This window comes from Heloderma suspectum, chromosome 2, assembly GCF_057233095.1.
Source record: "Heloderma suspectum isolate Gila_16-S chromosome 2, 16-S_ref, whole genome shotgun sequence".
In the NCBI taxonomy this organism is placed as follows: Eukaryota; Metazoa; Chordata; class Lepidosauria; order Squamata; family Helodermatidae; genus Heloderma; species Heloderma suspectum.
The window spans coordinates 172,255,324-172,273,516 of record NC_139459.1 but is presented as its reverse complement, the minus strand read 5'-3'; the positions used below and the strand labels follow the sequence as shown (position 1 = coordinate 172,273,516).

The following is an 18,193-nucleotide window of genomic DNA, read 5'->3' as shown; positions in this document are numbered from 1 at the left end:
CATGTAGAAATTCCACAGGTAAAATCTTTCCTATCACTATCTGTAGAATTTCTGCCTGCCACAAGGCTTTTAAAGGCAACAAATCCTGCTAAAAAAGGGATGTGAAGCCTGCCCGGATATGTGCTTGTGTATGGAATTAGCAATATCTTCGGGGTGGGGTATAGCGTGTTTCAAAGTTCAGTAGTTAAAAAGAACCTTAACCCTAACAGTTTTGAGTGTTTTCACTTGTGTTTACATCAATTCCGATGTAGTTCTGCTATCCATATGGAGGATTCTACAAAGCGCAATTGGGGAGTGGGGGCTGTATAGATCTTTTAATTAAATATCCATCTATATTGAGCTCTCATAGTGGCCAGCTCACTAGAGAAAATGGACAGAGAAAAAGATGAATTTTGGCCCTTAGCGTGATGGGAAATGTAGTATTTAATACACACTTTAAAAGGCAGTCAGCTGGGAGGCATCTCTTACAGAGAAAATACTATTTTTGCGGGGTGCTCAGTGTTGTAATTATCACTGTTTTCTAGCTTGAATCTTGTTTTGTTTAGAATTTCCCACTATTCTGAATAAACAGCTTCCACCCTGAGTTGGTTCTGCAGTTCATTTGGAAATAAGACATACATACCTTCCAATGTCTTTGATTTGTAATTCACAGCATTTGTCCAAAAAGTTTCCCGTTTTTAGAGACACAAATAATCATTTTGAATGTTGACTTTACCCATATTTTGTATCAAAGTGGCTAAATTAAAATACACTGATGACATACAACTATAAGATGTAGCACTTACCAACTTTTTAACTGATCAAAAAATAGGAAGTTGCCATTTTAAAGTGATTATCTGAAGGTTTCTGGCCGACATGCTTTCTTGAACTTGGCCACATAAATTATTAAGTTGTGTGTGTGTTTGCTTGGGCGCTGGTTGGATTTTCTATCTCCACTACCAAAATATCAGGCAGCCATATTTCCTTTGCTTAGACATTATTTCAGTCATGTTCACGTTGCCTTGAGCTAGACTTGCAGAAATTTCTTCTACACCCTTTTAATAGTCACTGATCTTATGGCAAGAGCATTGTATCAGAGGAAGAATGAAAAACAGCATTATGAATGTAAAGCTTACTGAGGACAGAACTACATTACAAGGGAAGTTGGATTTTCAAGCTCATGTTTTTCTCATAAGCATTCAAACCTTCTCCTGCAAATGCCTCCCCCAGCCATTTGAAGTCATTTCCCACTCAACCAGGTTCTGCAAACTAAGTTAGTTCAGCGGGGCGGGGCGGGGCGGGGGGGGGGGAAATGACTTCTGGAGGAACAGTTGCAGGAAAAGGGGTTAAACTTTGCAGGGGAGAAGTGCACCTCCAGAAGATAATTGCAGGGAGAATTGGATGTCCAGGAGATAATTGCAGGGGAGAAACAAGAAAAGGAGGGGTTAAAAATCATTCTCACTCATCAATTCTCCCCTGGAAGTGCCCCCCACAGCCCATATTGTGCTGGCAAACACAGTTTCTGCTCTGAGAGGAAAGGGGTATAAGCCTCTTGGGCTAAAATCTATGGTAGCTGAGAGATTGAAAAGCAGCCCTCTACTAGATACAACTGTGGTAGTATTTTGCCAAATCCTGCAGTTCTCAGCTTTCAGCCAGCGATACACAGAAAGTCTGTTTTTCAAAGATTTGGAGAAGGGCTAAAAATAAAGTAAGGTATGGTGTGAAGAGGCTAGTCAATTCCTATAAGCCAGCTGGGTCCAGGCAGGGGTTCCAGTGGTTTTAAGGTGGCAAAAGGGAGGACAGGTGTAAAGTCCTGGCTACACAAATCTTTAAACACTGCACCAGTGCTACTGTTCCCTTACCCCAGTTGTTAAATGGCAATCCCGCATTACCTTGCTTTACTCTTAGCCCCTCCCCGAAATCCTTGCACAGCAGGACATTATGTGAAAGTCTATAAGCAGAATAAGCCATGTAAATTAAGCAAAATTCAAGTTTCATGGCTCACGTGGCTGGGGGGCTGTATGGGTATTTTCCAAAAGATGAGGCACGTGGCCATGTTGTAGTGCACCTCCAACCTTCTCATTCTGTGCCACAAGACCCCATTTTGCATAAGGTATTTTTCTTCTATTTCCTGAACTTGACATGGTGTCTCTCTTGAAACAGCATCCCTCTCCACTTTGGGAAGAGTTATGGTTCAGGCATGATCTTCCTTCCCTCTCATCCCCATGGTAACGGTACCAGACAGGAGGCAGGGATAGACTAAGTGAATTTATTATCTTGAGACAACTGAGCAGCTGTGGAGTGGAGGGGGATGACCCCTCACATCCCCCTAGAGTTACAGACAGATTGTTAACCATAAAGCCAGCTTCAGAATGAAGGAAGCCTCTGACACAAAACAGGCCCCAGGCCTCTTTGCTCAAGCCAGGGCCTAACCCCCATCCAAACCTCATTAAATTGTCAAGGAGTGTCAACAAAAGTTTGACCTGCTTTGTTAATAAGTTACAATAAGTTACAGCAGGTGGCAGCAAGTGGAAGGGGACAGAACCACCACCCTGTCCCTATGTCCAGCACACGAGAGAGACACATACACACACACAAATCTTCCCACACTTGAGGCTAAAGGAACTAAGAGGAGTCGAGGGATCAAGGGGACAAAACAGACGCAAGACAGAGAGGCCTGTGGGAAACTGAAGTGGCAAGGTGGGGGGAGACGGGACTGGCTAGAGGGACAGCATGTGTGGAAGAGATGGTTTAGAATGGCTCTTCATGCTTCCCCCCCCCCCTCATACTGTAGTAGTAGCCATTCCAGTTCTCCTCAGTATACAGGAATGAAGGTTCACACCATGAGCAGGATGAACAGGGAAAGGGAGAAGAGCTGATTAGATGCATGGGCCATCACAAGTGAAGCAGCAAGCCAGTTCACTGGGCTCAGACATGGGATGAGAAAACGGAAGAAATTATGAGGCACAGAGGAGTAATCGGGGCACAGTCGGTGGAGTGAAATCTGTCCAGCTAAGGTAGGGCAGGGAGGAAGAATGAGCAGAGGATGAGAGTTTGAAATTAGCAGCAGGAATGAAGGCCAAACTACACACTACATGCAGTTACATGCTTTTAAACCCCAATGGCTGCCTTCTCTAGGTTAGAACAGGTTTGTGATAGGGCTACTCGTAGTGGGAAAGTGGTGAGTGTGCTTCATTCTGCCCCCTTCTACATGCGTCTTTACCCTCGCAAACATGCAGTGGAACCCACCAGAGGGAGGGCTTGCAGCAGAAAAGCGTGCCAAACCACCCCTATCCAGAGCTGTTTTTTTTCCTAGAAGGGGACAGTACTTGAATGCATGCAATTGTACATAATACATGGTTTGGCCTCAGATCCCTACAGGCACTGGAAGGAACTGAAGAGATGGGACCCCAAAGGATTTAGGTTGCACTAACTTTGATCCAATCTCAATTGGGGCGGCGGGGGAGGGGTGTCTGGTTTTTGTAGGCAGAAGGAGCTGGGAGGGGAATGGGTAGGAGAAAGGAAAATTAAGCTAGAAATCTGTTTTTCCCTTGTGGTTTAAGGGGTCTGGTCCCAGACAGGAGATGTCTGGCATAGCCAGATGAGGAATTGGAGGAAGAGCCAGTCTCAGGTGAGGTATAGAGGAAAGCCAGTCCCTAGTGGGAATATGGTCCTTTGCACGGGGAAAACCCAGAGAGGGCGGGGATGGGATGGGAAAGGGAGTGGTCACTGCTCATCCTCGCCAAAGACATCATTTTGGCGCCGTTTCATGCTCTCAAAGTCAAAGGGAGCCCCTGCCATGCGCCGGTAAATATCTTTGATGTCGTCGCATGTTGTCTCAAAGTGGGTGGTGGCATCATATGATCGTGAGCAGAATATCTGTAGGGAGGAATGCAGGGAGAGAAAAACAAGACAGAGACATTAACTGGGGGGCGGGGGGGGGGGGGAGAAAGAAAAGCCAGGATCCTCTCTAAAGCTAGCCTTGAACCACACAATGCTCTCCCCTCTCTGAAGCACTCCTGAACAACAGATGCATTGGGGAGTCTCACCTGGCTGTCAGTTCCATCGTCAGTGGGTTCATATATGTCACTGATGGCCACAAACCTATAAAAGGAAGGAAAAGACATATAAGGAAGTCTGTCTCCCGGCCCCAAGAGAGTTGGAAGCGATGGACTTCACTTTCCATAGTATACACCAGCCTTCACCAATCTGGTGCTGTCCAGGTGTGTTGAACTACAATTCCCATCATGCCCAGCCAACATGGCCACTGCTGGCTGGAGATTATGGGAGTTGTAGTTAGACAAGTCTAGAGAGTACCGGTTTGGGGAAGGTGGGTGTAATGCACACACTTCTTTTGCCCCTCCTTCACTTCTAGTCAAACAGGTTTTAACTGGTTTTTGAAATGATATAGAAATCCTTCGAACCCTGTTTACCATAGGCAGAAGATGAATGCATAGATCAGCAGTGATCCCTCTTTCAAACCACGTTCAATTCTGAGACCTACGATTGCTCTCTGGACCCAAATTCACAGCCTCAGTTCCACCCCCTGCCCTGCCCCACAAGAGGATTCAGCAGGTCCCTCCTCTGTCATTTAACATGGCCATTATCAGACCCAATGTACTTCAGCTCTTAGAACCCTATGCCAGCTTGCATCTTCCTTCCTTTGCTCCCTTATTTCACATTATATCCCCATTAATTTTATTTGTTCTCTTACTCTATTCTGAGTAAGGCTCTTTAGTCATAGATAGAAGTAGTTAACCTATGTCTTGTCTATACCGCTCCAGGCTGAAGGTAGGACTCACCTGGGGGAACACTCCCATGTATAAAAAACTAGCACATTTGGAAGATGACTAGGCCAGAACCTTTCTTCTGTTGCTGTATGGAGCAGCAGTCGATCATGTGAGCATCCTGCAGTCTGAAATGGTACAGCCCCGATACAAGCTTACAACTTCCATCCACTGTTCATGAGAATTAGGCCAGATTCTTTATTTCTTCTCTGCTACTGCTCCTCCTGCTTGGAACGTTTTCCTTGCCTATGTTCACCAGGCCCTAAACACACTCCTCTTTTCTCCTTAAGCTTTCCTCCTTAACTTAATATGGAGAACATGTCTGAGGAATTATCAGCTTTAGCAACCTTTAATCCAAGTGCAGTTGTGCCCAAGTATCTGCAGGTTCCTGTTTCATCTCGCTTCTCTGTGTGTGCGTGCCCTATCCTTGAGGTTGTAATTTACAGGCAGGATATAAAGCACCAGGATGCCTGGTGCTGTAACTTAGGACAAGTTACTGTCCTAATTTATAACTTGTTAGGCAAGTTACTGTAACTTGTCCTAAGTTACAGCTCCAGGCAATAGGCATCACTAAACATGTGGTTTTTATATTATGTTTCGCTATGTGATTGTATAGTATGATTTTCAGTTTGGTTTTGTGAATCACCCAGGGGGGCTGGCCAATGGACAGTATAGAAATGTAATACATAAAAACAAATAAATAAATCAGAATCATTCTAGGGACTGGCTCTCTCTGCTTTTCGTGCCTCCCGACACCCTCTGCCCAACTCACTTTTGGTCGACGGGTTCAAGCAGTTCAAGTGCTGGCTGCACTTCATTCTCAGGAGAGTCGGTCTCCACAGTAGTGCTGGCAATAGCAATGTACTTGCCCTGGGCAGCTACGTTGTGGGCGGAGGAGATGAGGCAGACGTAGATATCTGGGGGGGGGGGTGGGGGGTGGTACAAAAGAAAGGGTCAGAAGGCTGGTTGAATATGCCCCTTAGCCCAAACCCAGTAGCTTCCACAACATACTCAAGTACTAACGCCTCCTTATATAGAGGCCAAAGGTTAGTGGGTTTGTTCTGGATAATAAAGGAGAGGGCTGTAGCTCAGGGGTGGGGCACCTGCTTTGCAGAAAATCCTGGGTTCATTCCCTGGCATCTCCAGGTAGGGCTGGGAACGCTGCCATCTTGAAACCCTGGAGAGCCACTGCCAGGCAGTGTTAAGTAGAGCTAGCTGGACCAATAGTCTGACTTGGTATAAGGTAACTCCTTGTGTTCCTATATTGGAAATCCAGGTCCAGGTCCACCACGTTTAATTGGCCAATCCTTTATCACAGGGTTGTTCCGAGGTAGAGTTGGAAATGATGGAAGAATTGTAAGGCACTTGGGTGAATTGTACATTATCCTTCAGAAGAAGCCCAAAGAACAGTAAATTCCTGCCTTGGCCATTTCCCCCTTAACCTCAGTCCTATCTCCAAGGTCCCTACCCAATCGGCACTCACCTGATTTGCGCCCCACTTGGTTCTGGGGGATGATGATTTGACAGGAGTTGGCGTCGCTGGTGCCACGGATAGGGTGGCTCAGAATACAGATGACACGCACAACCTTCCCTGCCGGGCGCACGCGGTCTGGCACATAGCTGGGGTCGCAGATCAACTGCTTGCAGCGTGCCACCTGGGGTGAGGAAGTCAGCATTCTCAGGAGGGATGCAAGAGACACCTATTCCTTTCCCCTTGCATTTTACCTTGTGAAGTCGTAGATATAGAAGGCCCAGAGTGTATAGATCAGAAACAGACTTTCTAGCCAGTGTAGACAGTGTGTTCACCACAATGACTGGCATCCCCATGGTGGATTTCCCACCCTCCCAGCCATACAACCCACCATTGTAAGTTGTACCTATCATATTGTAAGTTGGACCCATCATATTGTGAGTTTCCTCAGCTCTGCCAGAAGGAAAAGGAAGAGGACAGGAATTTCTTCTGCCTCAAGCAGCTCTGGAATTCCTCAAAGAAAAGCCAATGCGGCTGAAAATGCATCAGGCATTGGAGGACTGGAGATGGGTGATTAAACGTTCCCAACACCTTTGGGACTTTTCCTCTTCTGTTTGCATACAATTCAATGTTACAGCCCTCTTCAGTCTAGACTAGCTCTCAGGCAAAACATCACTGCGAGGGTGACTTATGAATGGATGGATGAGAGAAAGGAGGAGAGGGCAGTCAGCCCATAGAAACACAAGAAAGTAGGTGCTGAGAAGCTAGACAGAAAATTCTTGTCGACACAAGGATTGTCAAAAATAGCAAGGCACTTCCAGTTGGGATCTAAACCCTTAAATCGTTGGGATCTTGGTGATGGGCAGAGGCAGGGCTGATGCCAGGACTGAGGGAGTCCTTCGCAAGGAGATTTTTAGAGGGGGCGCAAGCATGTGTACCATTCCGCACGGACAAGCACTGGCGGGGATAGGAGACAGCACTGAGAAGCGGCTGACTGGGTTGCTGAAGCCGCTACCATCTTCATTCCCTGAGAATGCCTCCGAGGCCTGACACAGTGTTGCAGATGGACACTATGTCAGGGGAGGGATGCAGGAAATATTGGGGTAATAACTAGCTGCAGCTGACCGCTACTCTTCCTAGTGATGGGGCCTAAAAAAACAAACAAAGAAGGTGCTGATGTCAGCTGCAGTGGGCCTTACAGAGCTCCAGCATTTGCCTGACTATACCACATGCTCAAACCAGGCCTGGGGAGAGGAATGGAAGAAACAAAAAACAAAGGTAAACAGAGGAGGAAAGTAAAAGGAAAGCAGAGAGCTGGAAAAAAAAAAAAAGCTTTACTGCTGCAGTGAACCTTTATGGGAGGATGACAGTCTGGGTGATGAATCAGCTCCCCCCCCTCCTGCACTAGGCCTCAGGGAAGCAGCTTGAAGGAAGGCTTAACCCTGACCTGTTGCCCTTGGTCCAAAGGTAGATTTAGATTAACTGGCAGATATCTGGTTGACCTGCAGTAGATGTGCCCAGTGGCTTTTGACTCCCAGTTGTTCAGCAATTGACTGTGGGACGTGTGCACTCCAAGGGAAGACAAAAAAGCAGCAACCCTGACCAAGATGATGCCACCAACTCCAGAAAGGGACCAACAATGACCTGAGAGAACTTTGCTGTTCTATATTTTGAAGTTTTTGTTTTTAGTATTTTAAAATGTTGACCCCCTTGGGTGCCTTGGCACAGAGAACAGTATATAAATATAATGAACGGCAATAACCAAAAGGCTTTTTCTTCTTTCTAAATTAGGCTGCTGAGAAAAGAAAGCTTGGAGGGGGGGACCAGGAGTGAATTTTTGTATGAAAGGACTAGAACCTCAGTTCCAGTACTGAAAACACAGTCCTGAACATGTGCTCAGAGGCTTCTAATACCATAATTCTACATTCACCTCCCTGAGCCACTATTTTGCACCTACCTGTGGTCAGCGGGGTTCTAGTAAAAAACAAACAAAACAGATCCTTCCTCCCATCTCAGCCCTAGCTAATGCCTCTTGCCCTGGTTCAAGTGATCAGTGTATGCAGTAGAGCAGCCTTCCCCAACCCAGTGCCCTCCAGATATGTTGGACTGCAACTCCCATAGTTCCCAGCTGGCATGGCCAATGGCTCAAATTATGGGAACTGCAGTCCAAAACATCTGGAGGGCCCCAGATTGGGGAAGGCTGCAATAAAGCTTAGAGCTGAAACAGATAACCAGAAGCTTTAACTGGGTTAGACCACCTTGACTGCAGTCAGAGGAACTGTGAGTCTGAATTTGCCCCTGTAGCAAAAGCCACATGTTTAGGATAAGGCTGGATTAGGCTTACCTCACAAGGCACATGTTCAGGCAGGAGAAGGGATCATTCCCCATTTCAAGTGCTTCCAGCCCACATGAACTGGAAGGATTCGCGTGAGGCGGGGGGGAAAGAGTGGACTCTGGAGGAAGGCAAATACCAGTGGTAGCTCAAGCTTCTTGCAACGGGAAGGACCTCTTTAAGGTTAGGCCCTTCCTGTTTCGGCAACAGCCTCCCTGGTAACCTTTGTTTCTAGGAGCAATATCTAGACATGGCTTGAGCTGTCCCTTCCCGACCTCTCTGCCATGTAGGGGTGAAGGTGCCAGCTTCCCATTCTCACCTCTCCTTCTGATTTGACCCCAATCACTTTGCCGCCTTCCATGACAATCTCGTCCACTGGCTTGTTCAGCATGTAGGTGCCGCCGTAGATCGCGCTGAGCCTGTGGGCAGGAGGAGGGGGTAAAGGGCACTGTCCAAACCGTTCTCTCCGCCCCCACCCTTCGTGCAGTTCAGCTGCAAGGGCAGAGCTATTTTGCCAGTCCAAAACATGCAAGGATCCTTTGCCCCCATAGCTTTCATCCTCAAGTTACTCTAACTATATACCCAATATCAAAGCAGTGTGTTTACTGCAATGGGCATCAAATAGAATTTAGTTTCCTAGAAAAATAATCTTAAGATTATATTAATTTAAAAAGTAGTGTCCAATCCATATGTTATTGTGGAAGTATGCAGACAGGATCTACAAAAAAAATGCATTCAAGGAGTACAGTTTCTGCGCTCCTCTTGGATGCGTGTTTCTCCCACACAGTCCCGTTCAGAGTGTCCCCATCACCACATGCATATTCAACTTTCTCCTTTGTCCACCTCTGCTGCAAGCAACCATTACAAAAATGAGAATTCTTCAAAATCTCAGATGTTGAATGAATAAAACAGATAAATTTAAGCAGAGTTTGCAGGTAATTGATTTGGGTAGCTCACAGAAAACTCAGAAGAGTCTGAGTTTCTTGGAACGACATTTGGGGAGGGGGGAAATACGTTAGCACTGATAACAAGTAGCTGGGTTCAAGGCCATGCCAATATACTGGTTCCAGTATGAGAAGTGGATGAAAGGCAAAAGTTGTCCTACCTATGCCCTTGGTTCCCTATGAGATGAAGTACCTGGCGAAGCCCTGAGGGAGCTCACCCAGACCATACAGTGGGTAGAGGTAGGGGCTCTTCCCATAGCGGGCCAGGGATTCACTGTACAGTTTGATGCGATTGATGGTCTCCAAACAGGGTTGATCCAAGTAACTGTGGACAGAGAAAACAGCCTGCTTCAGTCCCATCAAGAATAGCAGGCAGGGGCAGACACGGCAAGAGGGAGTTTCCTAGGGGGCAGACCAGGGGTGTGTTGCTTGCCTGAGGAAGTCAGACAGTCAACTGCCTTGAAAGGAATCCAGAATTTTTTCAGAGGAGTTACCTTGGATATCTCCTCCCCACCCCCCCGCCACAAAGCCTAGCAGCCGGTCTTGGGAAGGACATCCGACTACCTTCCAAGTCACTCTCAGTCGACCTATCCATCCCCCAAGAGCAAGAGGCTGTTAGAACTGGGGGATGCCATGTGGGGTGTCATCAAGAACAAAGGGGCAGGGAGGGAGATGGGCGAACAGGTCCGAAAGGGAGTGAGGGCCAGTCACTCACTCATCAGTGCGGTAGAGCGCCAGCGCGTGTCCCGTGAAGTCAATGACATCTTGGCCCAGGTCAAAGCGTCGATAGACCTCGCGCATGGTGGTGCCATGAGGATCCACCCCTTCCAACGTCTTCGAGTCATTCTCGTCAAAGTTTGCCACAAACACCAGGAACTTGCGGAAGCGCCGCTTCTCAAACATGCCCATGAGATCTGAGGGGTGGGGAGCAGGGAAGATGGGCAGATTGGAGACAGCACAATGGAGAATTACACTGAATTACCAGGGCCCCGGCTCAGTAGCAGGCAAAAGGCCCCAGGTTCAATTCACAGCACCGCCAGTTGAAAGGAACTTAGCTAATAGGGTGTGGTCAACAAAGTACAAGCACATCATCTTCAAGGGGAGGACAGAGATGGAGCCCTTGTTCTCTTTCCAAACGTGGAAGAGATTTACTTAGCATCAGAGTGGTCTCTTTGGGGAGGAAGATATAAAAAACAACAACCCATCAAGTCACTCCCTGGACTCCAAAATCTCAAATCACACTTTGAATGAACAAAATGTAGCAGAAATGTTTCTGTTTAGGCAAGCAATTGTGGCCCAAGGATAGTCATCTGCAAACTGTATGTTGCAAGAAATAAATTGTTTTAAAAAATCAAAGACTCCAAGTATCCCTCTGCAGAGAAGGCTGTCCAGTGTGTCTCTGCACAATTTGCTGCTCTGACCTTGCTTCCTTTCAATCAGCCTCAGGTGCACTTTGGATCAGTCAATTACTCCTGATACAGAAATGAAAGAGCAGAATTTGCCTGCCCTCAGAGGAGGAGTGTCCATACCAGTGACTCATGCAGGCACGCAGGGGGTGGTCTACTCTGACGGCAGGAGGTTCTCTAAAAGAAAACTTTTCTGTGTGTAAGAGTGAACTGTGCCTCCAACTTTAATTGGGGGGGGGGAGGTGGAAGGGAGTGTGACTCAGCTATCAAAATTTTTGAAAATACTGCCCTGGGGTAAACTCCAACCTAAGTCCTACATAGAGTAGACCGAGACTTAAGTTAGTCATGTTTAACTGAAGTCCCATTCACGACAATGGGTCTACTCTAAGTAAGACTTAGGGTGGATTTTACCGAAAGATGATTGTGCTAATGTCACTGGTTTTAATTGCTTTATATGGATTTGAGTGTTCTTCTCTAGCTGGTTTACACAGTGTGTTTGGCAGGCCCATGACTGGATTATAAAGCAGGATATTAGGTTAATAAAAGCAAATAAATATGGATATCAAGGTTCCTGCAAACTCTTAGTCAAAGTGTGTGGTAGGCAGTTCTTAAATCAGGGCCCACTTACTGGATGCTAGTGCCTCTGTCTCTGTTGACGGCACCTTGTAGATCTTCCCAGCCTTGTAGACAAAGCTGCCCTCCACCACTTTGAAGTCTAGGTAGCGCGTCACTTCTGTATACAGCAGCATCTTCACCAGCTGGCCTGTGTGGGAGAACATAAGCCTCATTTGGGCCCCTGGAACCCTTCTATCCACCTTCACAACCAGTGCATTATACTCAGGACAAAAATCAGAGGAAGCTGCAAACAGGAGGTGTAAAGCTCACCAGGTAGGTGGACAGGCAGAGCTGTGGCACATGAGGGACAGAGCACCGGGGATCAGTCATTGTTCATCGGTGCCAGCCAATGCACCAATACATCTCATGGTATTATTGTGTGGGTCTGCCCTAAACAACTGTGGATTGTCCTTCTACAGCGATGCCCTTTCTTCAGCTCATCTTCACCCCTCTTTTCAGGAAAATGCACCCCATCTCTGGCCAGCAGGCCAAGAGACCAAACGGAACTGGACTTACCATTGGCCATCAGGAATTTGGGGATCAGGTCCACATTCCAGTCCCGGCCACGCCCCATGGAATCAGGGGGTCCCTCGGCAATCTCAAAGCGCTTGTAGAGCTGGTGGATTGAGGAAAAGCAGTGCATCGTACAGGACATTTCAGTTAGAACATAGCGTATGACAGCATATAATTGCCACCAAAATACAGGAAGAGAATTGATCTCAGCTGTATCAGCCACAGAAAGTTTGTTACCTCTCCTAGGACACTGCAAAAAAGCGCAGTCGCTTCATCTAATGGGGCTTTCCCTGTTACGGGTCCAGTCATCAGAGCACCACTGCTACTATTTTCCAGGTTCTCGAGGACAAGACTACTATTACTACTACACTAGGAGCGGGAAACTTGTGATCCTCCAGATGTTGCTGACTATAATCTCCATTAAGTATGAGAAAACTGGAAAGCATCCAAAATGGATTCAAAAGAGAGAGTTAGGGTGCAATCCTATGCATGTTTAGACAGGAAAAAGTCCTACATGGCTGCCTGGGAAATGCTGGGAGTTGTAGGACTTTTTTTCTGTCAAAACATGCACAGGATTATGCCCTTAGTCAAAAGATGCTGAAAAAAAAGTTTTATTCTTTAAGAAGTCCAACACATTTCGGCCCAATATTTTAGCAATGGCCTTCCTCAGGGGCTATAAAGAGACAATACGTTAATTTAATGTATCATAAGTACAATTGCACAAATACAATAAAATCACAGAGCTAGTTTCAAGATGCTGAAAAAATAGTTTTATTCTTTAAGAAGACCAACACATATAAAATGTATTGCCCTTCCAACTATGATTTCACCTGCCTATCTTCAGATGTATGACACAGTCTTGACAGAGTCCTCTGAAGGCTTTTAAAGAACTGTGTGTGTGTGTGTGTGTGTGTGTGTGCATGCAATCTTCGCAATGTGTATGATTGTATGTGTTTGTGCAATTTTATTTATGATACTTTAATGTACTGTCTCTTTATGGCCCCTGAGAAAGGCTGTAAATAATGTACTGGGCTGAAACGCATTGGGCTTCTTAAAGAATAAAGCTATTTTTTCAGCATCTTGAGACTAGCCCTTGCTTTATGACTACAGTCTCCATCATCCCCAGTCAGCATGGTCAATGGTTAGGGATTATGGGGGTTGTACTCCAGGTACATGATGACATTGGGGGTTGGACTCGATAGTCTTATAGGCCCCTTCCAAACCTACTATTCTATGAACATCTGGGGGAATGCAGGCTCCCCATGCCTGTACTAACACTTAAGTTTTACTTTATTCACTTCCTGACACAATATTTATGAATGGCTTCTATCAAAGAAACTTCTAGGTGATGTATAAAAACAGGTCTTCATAGTGCTGGATAACAAGATAATCTTCCTGGGAATGCCAGTTGGAAAAGGTATTTCAGTAGGTGCTGAAAACCCGGAAGTGTTGGCACCTACATCATCTGTAGCGGTAAGGAGTTCCAGAGAGTAGACGCTATGACACCAAAAGCCCTATTCTGAGCCATGATGGATCAAACCTCCAAAATGTTGGGTACTACAAGGGTGTCTCCTGAGCAGGCCAGTAGGGGGGTCATATGATATTTTAAGTATCCTGGGCCTAAGTTGTTCCGGCTTTGTAAATAAGTACCGAAACCTTAAATCTGGCCCAGCAGAGCAACATAGCATGCAAACAACAGCTTCACTTTTTTTTTCTTTTTGCGCTACTGACAGGCATTGGGCAGGAAGGATTCTAGGAAACGTGACAATTTGCGCAACAGAGTAACGCTACTGCTTAGCTTCGTGTGGCAATTTATTTGTGTGTGCTTCACATACATTATCTTGGTAGCCCTTACAATGGTACTATAACTGCCCCCTTATGAAGACAACAGAAGACACCTTGCCTAAGATCACCTCCTGAGTTCATGATTGAGGAGAGATCTGAATGGAATTTCCAAGCACACTGCCTTTTAGATCTACTTCCAATATAGATATACACAATCACAGTGCCCTGGTCCCTCACCTCTTCCAGGGGGGTAATCGATGAGCTCTCTCCCCCATAGTATGGATTCCGGTCCATGTGCAAGACCTTCTTGCCATTCACAGACATGATGCCCGAAAGGATACATTCCTAGGACAGAAAGCGGGTAGGGTTATACCTTCCCCACCTTAGTTCAACGTGTGCGTTGGAATTTTTGTAGCATACTCCTGGAAGTGCACATCAAATGCAATAGCACAATACTCAAGGCACACAACATGTAAGTGTGTGTGTGTGTGGGGCGGGGGTAGACTTGATGTTGTTCTCTCATCATGGCCATCCCAATGTGTGCTCTGCAGGAGGAGAGGGGGAGCGCTCAGTTACAAAGAGGGAGGCTGGCACAGGAGTGGAAACTGACTGGTCTCAAGAAAACCCGAGAAGTGGGCAAGGGGCTTCTCTGCACATGGGATCAGCATTAAATCTTCAGGCTGTGCCTTGGGATTTTAGCCATAACACAGCTGTGGTGACAAGGAGCTTCTCTGACCGTCTCATCAGAGCCAAGACTAACCAGCTCAAGGCTAAGTCAGTTTCACCTCAGCAGCTTTCAAGGCAAAGCCTAGAGATTGGTTGCAGGTGGGTAGATGGGTGTACATGTGTGTGCATGTGCAAGAAGGAAGCTCACAAGGCAATTCTCCAGACTTTGAGATCCAGAGCCTGTGCTCATCACAGAAACTTGCGTGGATCTCACCACACACTGGTAACACCTGGATAACGCAAATCAGATGGAAAGTTTGCATGTCAGTTCCAACAGCCTGCTAGGGCTGGGGGGGGGGAATGTGTGGCCTTCCAGATGTTGCTGGACTCCAACTCCCATCAGCCCCCTGACAGGACAACCCATGCCCATGATGGGAGTTGTAGTCTGACAACATCTATAGGGCCACACAATCCCCATCCCTGCTCTAGGGCAGCCTTCTCTAAGGTGGTGGCCTTCAGATGTGCTGGACTAGAATTCCCATCAGCCCCAGACAGCATGGTCAAAGGTCAGGCAAGACAGGTGTTCAAAACATCTGGAGGCCATCAGGTTGAGGAAGGCTGCTCTATGGAACTGCAGGCCAACATGCCAACTTCCTAGGTCCCTCAAGCATGCTTTCAGCCATCCAAAGTTATTTCAGTTATCTTTTTGGTCACCAGAGTGGCAGGGGAGTGGCACCCATGTTGTTCTTGGGTGTGACGCAAGTACAGGCCTCATGTTGCAGCGCCATGCGAGTCCTCTGACCACCAGTCCCATTTGGCACAGGCATTCTTGGGCATGGGAGGTGCATGTGACTTGTGTCATTTGTTACCAGTGTTCTCACAGACACTATCCAATAGGTTCATGTGATGTTCATGACACATGAACATCATGTGGGGTTGGGGGGTTGGTGGGAGACTAGATACCTCTACCAAGAATACTTGACACTTCTACCAAGCTACAGCTCCAAGGACGCTTTGGGGGAAGCTATAACAGTTAAACTCCCCCCCCGCCCCGAAATGTGTACTGTATACCTGCTGTTTATAGTGCATTGGGAGTGGGGGAAGAGAGGGCAGCCTGCTTGCCAGAAGAGGATGAACTGCTTGCCTAGGGGATATCTGCTTGGATTCATGCAAGGACAACCTGAGTTTGGAGGAGAAGCTCAGAGAAAGTAAGTCAGGAAGGGAAGAACACTTTCTCCCAAAGAGGTTTTGTCCACTCCAGCTCCACAAGATAGGCTGGTTCCAGAGTGAAGGGCCGTAAGCACAGTGGCAGAGTACATACTTTGCATGAAAAAGGTCCCATGTTCAATCCCCAGCAACTTCAAGTAGAGTTAAGAAAGACTCCTGTCTGAAACCCTGGAGAGCCACTGCCAGTCAGCGTAGAACCTCCAATACTGAAATAGGTGGACTAATGCAGCCTTCCCCAACCTGGTGTCCTCCAGATCTTTTGGACTACAACTCTTAGGATTCCTGGCTGTTGGTCATGCTGGCTGGGGCTTATGGGTGTTGGTCAAAAACATCTGGAGGGTATCAGGCTGGGGAAGACTGGACTAGTGGGTCTGACTTGGTATGAGGCCATTTCCTATGGTCCAAAGACATGAGAAATGCAGTTTTTACTCCTTCCCAATGGGGCTGCAGACAGGAGACTGAGAAAGGCTATGTGTGTGTACAATGGATCAGAAACCATACACACACACACACCACTACCCAATTGTAATTTCAAGGGGGCACACAGCATAAGCAGGGCAGAATTTGTGGTCCTCTCCACTTCAGGGCCAAGGAAGAGGATAGCTTGAAAAAGAGACCAAAATTAGGGCTGTATCCCTTTGACATTACTAGAGAGAAGAGACATGGAAGAAGGTAAGATCTTCAGGAGTGCAAAAGACAAAGAAACTATAGAAAGACCACCCAGTTATGCAAAAAGGGGCTTCAAGCTACCTGTTGAGAGCAGTAAGAGCTGGCCTGCATTGGTTCCCAGAGCAAGAAACCCCAACCTGCAGCAGTGTAGGAACAAGGGTAAGGCAACCTATTGGGGTTTGGTTAACATTTCCCCGTGGGGCCATGCCACGGGACACTGAGCAGCGAGAAAGTGATTAACCTTGGGAGAAACACACATTAGTCCAGTCTGCCAAAGACCTTCAGTGATGCCAAGTCAAGTTGATAAAAAGAGAAGACACAGGGGTGCTAACAGGGAATGGGGGGGGGGGAGATCTCCACATAATAAGGACTGCAAGGGGAGAAACAATATGTCCTTCCTAGATTGCAAGGATTTGCATGGGGAGATGCAGACTATGTTTTCTCTTAAAAAAAAAAAATGGGAGAAGCATTCACATTAGCAGATAAAATGTTTATATATAGTTACAAAGTTCAGAGTGGGGAAATACAGGAAGAAGGCTGCATTAACTGGAGGATCCAGAGAACTGCATACAGAGAACAGACGGTGCACTGTTTGAGCAGTGAGATAAACAAACACATTTACACCAGCTGCAGGGATGCTCAGGACATGGCATAGAACACCGTACACTGCAGACCCTTCAACCTTGGGGGCTGATGGGATATGCTGTTCACATTGGGACTGCAGGGACGCAAAGAGTTAAACAGCTGCATTAGGGGTGGCTGTGGAAGGGGGGCATGGGAATCGCCTCTTTCTGCCCTTGCTGAGATGTAAATGGGGCAGAGCTGCCAACTGGTCAGAAAATATACAGGGCTGATCTGCTCTTGTGTCTTTAGCAGCTTGATCTGCAGAAATCACAAGGGGAAGCTTTTTCACCGCATAGCCTATGTTAGTCTAACTTAAATCCCATTCACTTCAATGGGTCTACTCGAAGTAGGACTAACATTAGATACAATCCATTCATTATCACCTACTTAATAAACGTCTGTATTTCAGGCCAGTATTAAAAACACAACTACAGAAGGCAGCTGATGAGTTGGCAATCCAAAATGAGGAGGGGCACTTAGAGGAATAACAAGCGGCGGAAGGTGCATGCAATCGCTGCCTGGGATTGCCCGCTTTCGGGAACAGCTGATGGCGTCGGGTTGCATCAGGAGCTGCTGCTGCTGCTGCTGCTGCAACGGGACCAAACGCATCTCCCGTTAGGTTGCTGGGAGGCCGAAGGGACGGGGCCGAGGAAGAGGCGAATGCAACGGCTGGGAACCACCACTGCAATCCAGGATGGAGGGCGGATACAATATGGAGCCGGAGATGCCGAGGAAACAAGGAGACGGGTGGGCAGCCGCTGCAACGCGGGAGGCGCACGATAACCCCACGCAGGCACACGCGCCTGCATGTGGGGTCCCGCCGTCCAGCTGCTGCTTTGGGAGCCGCGCCGCGGCAGCCACGAAGGGCTGGCGACTGCTGCAGAGCAGTGCCCGCGGCCAAGCCAGCGCAGCCCCACCCGCGCAGGGCAGGGCGCAGGAGTCGCGGGAGGGCGGGCTGCAAACGCCAGCGGGCGCGCCGCTGCGGTGGCGAGGCGGCGCGGGCTGCGCGGGGCGAGAGGGGCGCGGCGCGAGGCAGGGCGGGTGGCCCGCCGGACTCACGGTCAGGCCGGTGCCCAGCACGATCACGTCGTAGGCCTCGTCCATGGTGCCGGCTGCGGAGCCGCCTCCCCCCGCCCCGAGCGGAGCCAAGATGGGCCGCAGCGCCAGCAGCCCCG

General features: G+C 47.7%; 1 protein-coding gene across 1 annotated transcript; it reads right to left on the bottom strand.

The window, feature by feature from the left end:
* Nucleotides 1-706: 706 nt before the first annotated feature.
* GDI1 (GDP dissociation inhibitor 1) lies at nucleotides 707-18,155 on the bottom strand. Its single transcript, XM_084836058.1, has 11 exons — nucleotides 18,078-18,155; nucleotides 14,070-14,177; nucleotides 12,051-12,150; nucleotides 11,548-11,682; nucleotides 10,229-10,427; nucleotides 9,707-9,838; nucleotides 8,889-8,988; nucleotides 6,250-6,421; nucleotides 5,539-5,683; nucleotides 4,029-4,083; nucleotides 707-3,858 (listed from the first exon to the last, which is right to left on the bottom strand). Exons 1-11 carry the CDS (start codon nucleotides 18,120-18,122, stop codon nucleotides 3,706-3,708), a joined length of 1,344 nt encoding a protein of 447 aa, XP_084692184.1. The 5' UTR covers nucleotides 18,123-18,155; the 3' UTR covers nucleotides 707-3,705.
* Nucleotides 18,156-18,193: the final 38 nt, after the last annotated feature.

Bases quoted from the DNA above. Each gene is read 5' to 3' on its own strand.
- GDI1 (XM_084836058.1), bottom strand. From the start codon at position 18,122: ATGGACGAGGCCTACGACGTGATCGTGCTGGGCACCGGCCTGACC. The intron at 8,989-9,706 runs GTACTTCATCTC...TCCTGCCCACAG, and splicing joins CTCCCTCAGGGCTTCGCCAG to GCTCAGCGCGATCTACGGCG. The intron at 6,422-8,888 runs GTGAGAATGGGA...TCCTCACCCCAG, and splicing joins GGGTCAAATCAGAAGGAGAG to GTGGCACGCTGCAAGCAGTT.